The sequence below is a fragment of the Vombatus ursinus genome, unplaced genomic scaffold, assembly GCF_900497805.2.
Source record: "Vombatus ursinus unplaced genomic scaffold, bare-nosed wombat genome assembly UNPS02014808.1, whole genome shotgun sequence".
Lineage (NCBI taxonomy): Eukaryota > Metazoa > Chordata > Mammalia > Diprotodontia > Vombatidae > Vombatus > Vombatus ursinus.
Window position 1 is genome coordinate 4,278,994 of NW_020954586.1, and position 10,684 is coordinate 4,289,677.

Genomic DNA, 10,684 nt, shown 5'->3' on the forward strand with positions numbered 1-10,684 from the left:
CACAGCCTCAGAAATTAAATGGAGCTATTACTGTCTGCTCCCAGGCAGACAATAAGCTAGTGTACTTTACACTTACCTTCTGCCTCTCTGAGTTTCTCAGGACACTTTCTCCCAGCAAGTCAGCTGAACAAGGGAGGATAAGAGGGAAGTGTATTGATGTGATGTGCTTTAGGCACAGGCTCTCCGTTTTTCAATCCCTCTTGGCTCTGCTCTCCTCCTCATGCTCTAATAATTGTGCTAATACCACTTAGTAAGAAGAGAAGTCATTTCACATCATCAGAGTTTGTAGAACTTGTAGTAGGTAGGGAAAAACTACTTTAAAGACTTTTAAAGACTCTTTGGTTTCTGCCTTTGGGAGAAAAACAAATGCCATTGAGTGTCAGTTTCCCCTAAGATATTTCTCCCATTGAACACATTTAAAGGGTGGGATTTCAGATTTGCCAAATGAAAACTTGATTTCCTAGATAATGTAGGTAATCAAGGTACTTTATTTGCCAATAAAGAAACTTATGAGTCTACACGAGGGTGCTTGCCTGAGCTGATCCTAGAAAAATGTTATTGGACGTAGGTCATTTGCTAATAAAACCTGATAGGTACTTTCATGCAGCATGCACAAAAGCATTTTGTCTAAGCCTAAAACATACCTTCCTGTTATTCAGGTATGACTAGTGGTTCTATTTCTGTGCCTTCTGTCAGTTCCCCTGGTTCTGAGGATTAGCACAGAATGTTGGAATGAGGGTTTTGGGCCATGGGCAAGAACATTCTATGTTTCTTGTCTTTGGGCCTCTGCTTGGGATGTGGGCTAACAGATAGGGCTAGCTTGCTGTCACAACAGTGCCTCATGGTTTTCCATAGGCTTTGATGTCATTAATCTGAATGTTGTGAAGTTGCATTGTGATTGTGGCCTTTGGCTGCCCAGAATCTCTGAACATCTCTGACTCAGTTTCTTTATCTGTAGAATGAAAGGTTGGACTAGTTGACATTTAAGGTCCTTGCTAGCTGTAAGCTGGAAGCCCACTAAGGGATGGAGCTAGAAGGACCACCTCGAAGATCTCTCCTCCTTCAGTGTTCTTGTTGAGCACAGACTCAGGACAAGGTGTGAGAGAGGTTTTGAAAAGAACTTCTCTTCTTCTAAGGCCCTCCCTTAGCCTATCCCCTTGCCCTTCTATTTCTGTGTAAGTTAAGAAGACTTTTATACCCCTCTAGATGTACATGTTATTCCCTTTTTAGCCCCGTTCCGATGGGAATAAGGTTCTAGAACAGCCAGCTGTCCACTTCCTCCTGCTCTCCACTGCAACAGCTCTTCCACTTATGCCTTGTTTCTATGTGATAATTGCTCCATTTCACCTCTCCCCATCTAATTTTATTTTTTAGAATTATACTCAACTCAGCCCCCAAGTCTTCTGTCTATGTATGCTCCTTCAGACTATCCTAGTATTGATAACATTCTTAAGAGTTACAGAAAACATTTTCCCATATAAGAAGTAAACAGTTTGACCTTGTTAAATCTCTTATAATTGGTCTTTCATGTTTACCTTCTCATGTTTTTTTTTTTTGTTTTATTATTGTAGGTTGAATTTTCTGTTCAGTTCTGATCTCTTTCTCAAGATTACCTGAAAGTCCTTTATTTTATCAAATGTCTATTTTTTCCTTGCTGATTACACTGATCTTTGCTGGGCAAGTTATTCTTGGTTGCAAAACCAGCTCCTTTGCTCCTAAGACTATCATATTTCATGCTATCCAGTCTTTTAATGTAGAAGCTGCTAAATCTTGTGTTATCCTGACTGTAGCTCCACAGTATTTAAGTTGTTTCTAGGTGCTTGTACTAATTTCTTTTTGACCTCAGAGGTTTGAAACTTAGCTATGATGTTCCTATGGTTTTTCGTCTTGGGATCTCTTTCAGGTGGTGATTGGCGAGTTTTTTCAATTTCTGTTTTGCCCTCTAATTTTAAAACTTCAGGGCATTTTCCTTAATACTTTCTTGAAGCATAGTATGTAGACTTTTTTTAAAAATCATAACTTTCAGGTATAATTCTTATATTGTCTCTCCTTGATCTTTTTTCCAGGTCTGTTGTTTTTTGTAATGAGATATTTCACATTTTCTTCTATTTTCTCATTCTTTTGATTTTGTTTTATTATTTCTTGGTGTTTTGTGAAGTCATTAGCGTCAATTCTAATTTTAAAGGAGTATTTTCTTTCCTAAGTTTTTAGATCCCTTTTTCTAATTGGTTGACTTTATTTTTATAATTTTTATAATTTTCTTGATTTCTTGCTTTACTTTTTTTCCCTTAATTTTTCTTTAACCTCTCTGATTTTTAAAGTCCTTTTTAAGCTCTTCCAAGAACTCTTTTTGGCTTGTGACCATTTTACATTTTTTGTTCAAGCTTTAGAAGTAGCTGTTTTGACTTCACTCTCTTCTTCTGAGTTTGAACCCAGATCTTCTCTGTCACCATAGCAGCTATCTATGGTTGTAATTTCTCTCTCTCTCTCTCTCTCTCTCTCTCTCTCTCTCTCTCTCTCTCTTTTGCTTACTCATTTTTTAAGTGGCTTATTTCTTGGCTCTTAACTTTATGTTAGAGTTGGACTCTAGTCTGGAGATGTGGGGGATAATGTCTCAGGCTTTAGTGTTTTTTTGAGCTGTTGTTTTCTGAGCTGTATCTGGGGGCCTGACCTTAGGTACTCCTCTCTGCCCCTGAGTCATTACCAGAGTCCCCAGCAGTGCTGTTACTGAAAATTCTCTTATTCCCTGGGGTCCCTCCAGCAGCTGCAAACTTCAGCTCACCCTTTTGCCCTGGAAGTGAAACCAGGGACTCTACTCTTTGCAAGTGCCCACAGCCAGCAGGGCCCTAACCCCTCTGTGGTCACACCCACCAGTGTGTACCTGCACTTTCTTTCTCACAGCCAGGGTTGGTGTCTTGTTAGCCCTTCTGGGTGCTAGAATCCAGCACCAGTGGAGGGCCCTGCAATCTTCCCCTGATTAGCTGCCTGACCCCACACTGTTGGTGGGGGGAGAGTTCCTGAAGCTCCTGCCCCCTCCAGCACAGTTGCCCCCATTGTTTGTTACTTCAGTCAGGCCAGATCAGCCCTCTGGGAGGTCAGATCTTTCCTAAAGTCCCCCCAAGGTATCTTAGACCTGACAGCTGATTCATCCTGACTTTCAATTATTTCTGCTGCTCTCAAGTTCAATTTGAGTTATTATTTTAAATTATTTATGGGGGAATTTGGGAGAGCCAGGTAATTTCCTTTCTTATTCTGCCATCTTTCCAGAATCCTCTATAACTATGCATATTTCTGGCAAAGTTTTTCCCCCCCCCTTTTTTGCTCTTGGTTAATTAGGGGTGAGGGTTTAAGTGCAGGGAAGGTTAACAGTAGTGACGCTCCCAAATGAGTTCTTTTGGCACTTTAGAAAATGTACAGAAAAGAACACAAGGAACTCAGAAGGAAGCCCAGACAAGCCAGATAATTGGAAAGGAATGTGTAGAATTGTGTCCTAAAAAACAAGCAGTAAGATTCATAGTTCTCATAGAAGCCTCTCTTTCTGTTCTTTTTTGCTCTTTTTTGATGTTTCACTTCAGAATAAAAAAAAATTTTTAAACATTGGAAAATTTTTAAAAAAAGAAAAAGGATGGAAAGCCACTTGAGGGTGGGGTAGAGAAAACGAATGGAAGATTCCCAAGCTAAAATTAAAGGGTGATCAAGGATAATGTTTATGAGGAAGATACGGCAAATGGTCTGTGAAGAAACTGATAGGGTTGTGTGGAGAGCTCTCTTAAAACTCTGAATTTAAAGACAGGTACAAAACAGGGAAACATTAGCACTTAAATACTTTAAATTACTTCACTTTGGCTTATTTTTTAATGGCAGTGGAACGCTAGTTGGACCCATTACACACGCAGCTCTTCCTCTTCCCCCATTTGAAAGCAGCTCAGCTGCAGAGCCATCCAGTGCCATTGGTTACATTGGAGCAGCCGTGGTGAATAGGAGAGAAGCCACAGGGTTGGCAGTGACCAGGTTGGCCTGTGTCTGGGAAGAGCAGAGAATGTAAGAGGGACATCAGCCTGCAAGGATAGTGGCCAGAAGCCTCACCCCCCAACAGAACTAAGATTGTTGGAAAAAAGAATGTTATGGACAACAAACAAGATAGTTTCTGGAAGCTCTGCTTGTCATCCAGCCTTTGTTACCCTTATTTGAACACTAACTCCTTGGGTACAGGGATGCTTCCAAATGCGACTTGAGGGGAGCGGAAGGCCAGGGCATTCCCTGACGTGGAGACATCCCCATCCCTCTTTCCTGGGGAGTGGTCAGCATGCTGGGGCCAGGACCAGAAAACATGCCCACTTTAGGGAAGCTTTTTCTCAATGACAGAGGTGGAGTAGCCTTTCCTGTTCTGGCTCTGCTCTGAGGGGTGTGCACCAGGTCCTGCCCTTTCCTTTCTACTGTAGTGGGTATTACAGCTTAATGAGGGGACTCGCTCTCAGCTCTTTCAGTGCTGAGCCAGTTTCCTCACAAACTCTGGCCATGGTGCTGATTATTTCTTGATGTGTATCACAAGCAACAAGGCCAAATTCTGATATTAAATGGAATGAGCAATAAAGATCTAGCGATTCATGATACTGGGTTTATTCAGGAAATTTCAGTTGGAGTTCAAGAGATGCAGAGTGGTCCAGAAATTGGTGGCATCCTCACAAATTGGGTCTACATGGAAACTGGGTAAGAGAGTGCCGCTGTATTTTGTAATGGAGCTGCTTCTTCATACGAGGGACAGCCTAGCAGAGGTCATGGCGTCCAAGCTGGACTCCTGTACCCCAGTCAAGACTGAGGGTGATAAGGATTTGGGCCCAAACCATTGCTATTGATTATTTTGGAGCAAACAGGCAACGTTTGAGGTGGCTGCCAAGAGACTGGAGATGGACAGAAGCTTGCCTGATTTTGGGGGAGGGGATTCTCTAAGCCATATACTTGTGAACTTCATGTTTACCCCAAGGAAAATTCTATAAAGAATCATTAAATGGGTATTTTGTAAGCACTTAAATAGGAAAATTATAGGAACTAGAAGCCATCAATGATTCGCCAAGAATAAGTTCACTTCCTTAGCTCCCACTGACTTCCTGCTTCCATTCCCACTGCGACTGCTCTTCTAAGGTTCCTGCTGGTCTCCAGTATTGCCTCTGGAGGCCATTTCTCATCCCACTTGCTCTCTCTGGCATTGACAATCAACCACCTCAACAGAAGGCGCTTTCCTTGATTAGGGAGACCACTGTATTACAAGAGGTGCCTCTTCATTATTGGCTCATGTAATCCACTCCACCTCTGATGCTGTTGACAGTGGTCAGCAGGAGGTGCCCATGTGATACTTGTCACGGGGTTGGGGATGCTAGAGGGGCCCCAGGGTCTGGGGTGGGGTTGTAGAATTGCAGCTTACGAGTTCGGCTGCTGCTCCCCAGCTTATAACCAGCTGGCCTAAAGCACTGCAAAGTGACAGAGAGAGGAGGAGCTGCTTCTGCAGCAAGACTTGAGTAGAGTGCATTCTGGTTGTCTCCAGCAGGTATGTCACAGGTTGGGAGAGAGCCCTGTCTCACTCACTTTGTCACCTGTGCATCTTAGTGGCCCTGAGCTATGATGTCATTATGGACGTGAGAGCCTGGATTCTGCTACCTGGAGCCGTTGGTTAGGAGATGATGCCCCAGAAGGGCTGGGACAGCTCATCCTTTTATCTCTCTGGATCCGTCTGCTTAAGAATTAGAAGGAAGCTGACCTCCAGCTCAGTTCGGACTTTGAACGAGATCTAGAGGAATGGTTTTAGTCAAGAAGGAAGAGAAGGTTACTTTCCCACAATTCTTCTGCACGTTCCCCCCAAACCCAACGATCCCAGTACGGTTACTCGGATGGAGTCGTGCCAGGGAAGAAGGAGTGGGGCTCGCGTCTTCCAGCAGCCCATGCGTACAAGAGGAGTGTTTGGCAGGAAGACAGTGGAAGGAAGCAGCAGCAGGCCAAGGCCCAGGGAGAAGAAACGTCTGGTATCTAGGGAGAGAGAATCAGTCAGGGAGCAGAGGCTTCCTGGAGAGGCCTAGAGTCATTGGTATTAAAATGTAGTGGTGGGATTTAAGAAATGTAAGAGAAGTCTACAGAGTTCTGGTCTATTCAGTTAACATCGTGTGTCTGCTGTGTGCCAGGTGCTGCTGGGCACTTGGGGCACAGAAACAGGGAGTGTGCAGGGCACTGGGCTAGCTCTCTCAGAGGTGCTACAGTCACTAAGAGGTGTTTGGAAAAGTGGTCATTTTGTATGGTGTTCTACTGCAGAAAGGCCGCTCAAGGGCAGAGCTGGGAGAGCCGTGAGCTGGGCCCATGGAAGGCAGAGGTGGGTGGTTTCTGAGGAACAGCAGGAAGTGAGGGGAGAGGCCAGAGGATGGATGAATGCTAGGTCAGTGAGATGACTGGAGCACTCTGAGGCTGGAGCACAAGTCTTTGTCCTGAGCTTGAAGGAAGAGGAAACCATTGATTGAGAAGCATGCACCCAGTACCACTTGGCTGATTGTTCCTGAGACCTGGGGTACCAGTGTGTAGCCTTAGGAATGAGTTCAGTCCAGGATTTGAAAACGCAGACCAATTGGAGTAACCCTAATGGGTGATGCTAGCTCTCAAGTGTAAAGAATCTGTGCTCTGCCCCAAGTGCTCTCCTTTTGTAATAATAATATTGCCTGGTGCATGGAGGGTTGACCAGGTGGTCAGGCAGACCTGGGTTTAGATTCTACCTCTGACACATTGGCTGTGTGACCCTGCACAAGCCATTGGACCTATTGGTATCCCAGGTAACGCTGAGACTGTTAGTTACAAAGAAGATGCTGATCTGCATTGGTAGAAAGAGTTTTCTCATCTGGTTGCTCCCTTTGTCCCAGCAGAAAATGTTTTCTAACAAATTGTGAGTGTGTGGGTTGGATTCCCACACTGGGGGTGGGGGGAGAAGAAGCAGCTGTGGGGAAGGAGCTTCCACCTTTTATACACTGGAGGATAGTGATGCACACACTCATGTGGAGAGAACTCACACTGTCCTTTGCCATCTCAGAGGACACAAAGGGACAGAGCAGGGACATGAGAGAGGAAGCAGCTTCCGCGGGCTCCCACAGCGAGCCAGGACTCCATTCACAGCAAGTCCTGAAGCGTCACTTCCCAAGTGGCTTTTCTTTTAAAAAAAGAAAAAGGAAAAAAAGATCCCAAACCATTAGGAGTATTCTTTTCAGAATTATTCTTTGAATATATGAAGCGTAATCTGCATACGTCTGTAAGTTTTAAGTGTACACAAACGGAATAAATTCCTGCTAATTCACTGGAGCTCTCTTTCCAGCCGTGGACTCAACGAGGTTCTCACCCTCCAGAACATGAAGCATTTATTACAGCATCTGTTAGTCACTATTTTAAGTTTGATTTTTATTAGTTTAAAATGAGTGTTTCAGTGGCCCTCATTGGAAGGAAATTCTAAGAATACTTGGGTAATCGACACACTGATACTTTCTAGGTCACACTGTAATCTGCCAAAAGAGGTGAATAAGGCAGAGTAGCGTGGGCACAATCCAAAGTCAAGTTTCAGAATGTTACTTACCTCCAGTGGAAAGTTGAACGATCTCTCTTTGGCCAGCCAGTGGCATTTCCATTTGTGTCTGACACAGTACAGGGACACAGGGACGTGCTGTTGGGGGTGTGAGTGATGTCACCCACTCTTGCAGGAAAACTCATAATTCAAACTTGGCAGATCAATGAAGGAGAAAATGATTTTAACCCATGTTTTATGTCTTCACCTATTTTGCTAATTACATTGTGTCTGTCAACATTTTGGAAAACATTTGAAACACTCTCTTAAGGCACCTTTTGATTCTGGCTTGTTAGAAAGTAATTGACACCATCTGAAAATTTCAGGGGAGTGTGGTCTCCACAGCCAGAGCCTTCAAAGGGTAACAGCTTCCTGCTTGAGCTCTTACAAACACTATCCCCCCAGCCATCCCCGTGTGCACCCCCATATGTAAATAGAATCAGCCCCGACATAGCGTTTGAATAACATAAAGCTGGAGGCGGCCTGGGTGGCCTGGGTGGCCTGGGTGGTGGAGCCAGCACTCCGATTTGCATTCACGCTTGGTTGTCGGCCATTTGAAATGGCTGAGTCTGTAAACTGGCTGCTCTTTTTGTGTTGCCTGAGCAGCTAGGTGGTATAATGGGTAGAGCCTGGGACTTGAGATCAGGAAGACCCGAGTTCAGATTTGGACCCTTTGTGAGCTGAACAAGTCACCTAACTGCTTTCAGTCTTAATTTCCTCATCTGTAAAATGGAATAACAGTAGCACCTCATTTATTGGGTTTTTGTGAGGGTTGGATGAGGTAACGTGTCTAGCACTTTGCTGACCTTAAAGTGCCATCAGATGTTAGCCACCATCATCATTGCCATTATTACGCAGAAGGAGACCTTACCTCTTGTGGCATCTTGCTTTAAGTCAAGCTGTGGTATGTAGGAAAATGTCAGAATTGGTGATTATGTTTTGGAATTGGGATGTGTAATGGCCTAGTCTCATTGTCTGCTGAGGATGCATCAGCCTCTTGGTTCTGATAGCAAAGCAGTTTGAAATGGGTAAAACAGCATCAAAAATCCAGACTACGGAAATGGTAAGTGTCCTCCCCTAAAGTTTTTTCATCTTTGTGGATGCCCCTTGCACTCTGCCACAATTTCCTTCACGCACAATATCAGTTTGCCAGGCCTAAAATTGTGTTTTAGGATCAAGATGTTAGCATAATCCTAAGATTGAAAAATATAGTAATAAATCTGGTGTCCTGGTTTCAACAGCAAATTTCTGCAGTAAAATGGCTCTCATCCATTGGACTTGTTTCTCAGGCTAATGTCTTTTTTTTTTTTAAGGGTGTGTTGAGGATAAATCCAAAGAAGTACCATGAGGCTTTCATTCCTTCCCCGGTAAGTTAAATAACTTAATCCACATTGTCACACTTAAATTGTTAGATATACACTGATCTTGGTTAATTATATGTGAATTCACAAAAGCCAATTGTGTGTAAGAACTGAAAAAGAAATGAGCTAAGTCAAGTTGAGGATGGGCATGGGCTCTCTAATACGCTCTGTGTCCCTTCTACCAGGCTGTGAGGGCCCACTTGCAGTGGAAGTCGGGACACTTGCTTGCTGGCCTGCAGAAAGCAGCTGAGCCCAGGTGGAGGCCCACCAGTTAGTGTAATTGGACTCCCTTGGTTTCCAGCTGAAAGGATTTATGGTTTTTTCCAGTAGGTTAAGTTAATTTCTCCTAAACAAATATGCTATCTACTTTTGATTGCCTGTAAGATCTATCTGTAAAATTTGTCCAAAAATAACGTGTGGCACCTTTCTTAAAAATAACAAAACAAAACAAAATTGGTCCAAGTTCCCCTTTTCTGCAATTGGAAGAATTTCCCGGGTGCCTCTGCTTTGGATCATTGTGCTCCTTCCTTACGTCAGTGACTCACGAACAGGGAAGGGCCTTTGCCATGTCAGGGGCCTGTGTTGGTCACGGTGAACTGCATCTGGGAGAGCCAGCAACGTTGCTTTGGATATGACTTAATGGTAGACGTGGAAGAGGATGAGGGAGGCATAGTTCCCAAGCCCTTACTTCTGGGAACCCTAGCTCCCTCAACTCTGATTTGAGGAGAGGGGACTGGATGATGTCTGAAGGTTTCTACCAGTTAGGAAAATGCTGATTTTATTAACATTCCGTGTTTATACCTTTATACCTTTTCTCTTTGGAATAAATAACAAAGGGTAACACTTAAGCTTTAAATTTGTTAATTTTGCTAAATTAAGTTTAAACCTCAAACAGGATATATCAGCTGAGTGTTACCTTTAAATTCTGTCTAGTGCTTAATGCATATTATTATTGTTATTACTATTTAAAAAAAACTAAGTCATCTTATTGAGCACTATTTAGCCCATTGCCTTCTTTGACTTCCAGAAGGTGGGACCTAGTAATGATGTCAGCATAATGACTACCCTGAGAGAGAGAGAGAGAGAGAGAGAGAGAGAGAGAGAGAGACAGCTTCTAGGAATAAGGAGGCGATCTCATTGTCTTCTGCCCTGATCACTGTACCACATTGGACTAGTGGTTTTGTTTTGTTTAAGTTCTGTTTAGGAAAGACAGAAGCTAGAGAACTTTCTGAGGAAGTCCGTGAGGAAGGTCATGGGCCTCTGGGTGATGCTATGTTAGGATCTGTGGAGGGAACTAGGCATACTTTCCCACTTCATGTTTTGAAAGCTTTCAGATAGAGGAGGTGTCAGACTTGTTCTTTGGGGCCACAGAGTAAAGCAAGGAGCCATGGTGGGGAGCTCATAGAGAGGTCAGTGTAGGCTGGAGGTCAGGAAGAACTTCCTGACATTTAGAGCGCTCCTTTGGCATGATAGCTGCCCATGGAGGTGGGAGTAGTCAGGTAGAGGCTGGATGACCAGCCAGCTGTCAGGGACATGCGGGGGTGCGGGGGGGGAGATTCTTTTCTGGGTTGGTTGGAGAAGTTGGTCAATGACTAGATGGCCTTTCTAACTCTAAAATCCTTTGATTCTGATGGCTGTGGCTCAAGAGTCAGAGAATTTATGAGTTCATAGGATCCTAGCTAGCAGAAGCCGCAGCGGTCATCTCATGCAGCCCATCCAAGAGTCCCCTCCACAGATC

At 43.9% G+C, this 10,684-nt stretch overlaps 1 protein-coding gene across 1 annotated transcript in view; it reads left to right on the top strand.

Annotated features, from left to right (window-relative positions):
- Positions 1 to 10,684, top strand: part of DIS3L2 (DIS3 like 3'-5' exoribonuclease 2) — a 356,721-nt gene that overhangs the window by 34,984 nt on the left and 311,053 nt on the right. The window contains exon 5 of the mRNA XM_027875294.1: positions 8,899 to 8,952. Within this exon, the coding sequence (XP_027731095.1) occupies positions 8,899 to 8,952 (54 nt within the window). The remainder of the gene's footprint in view (positions 1 to 8,898; positions 8,953 to 10,684) is intronic.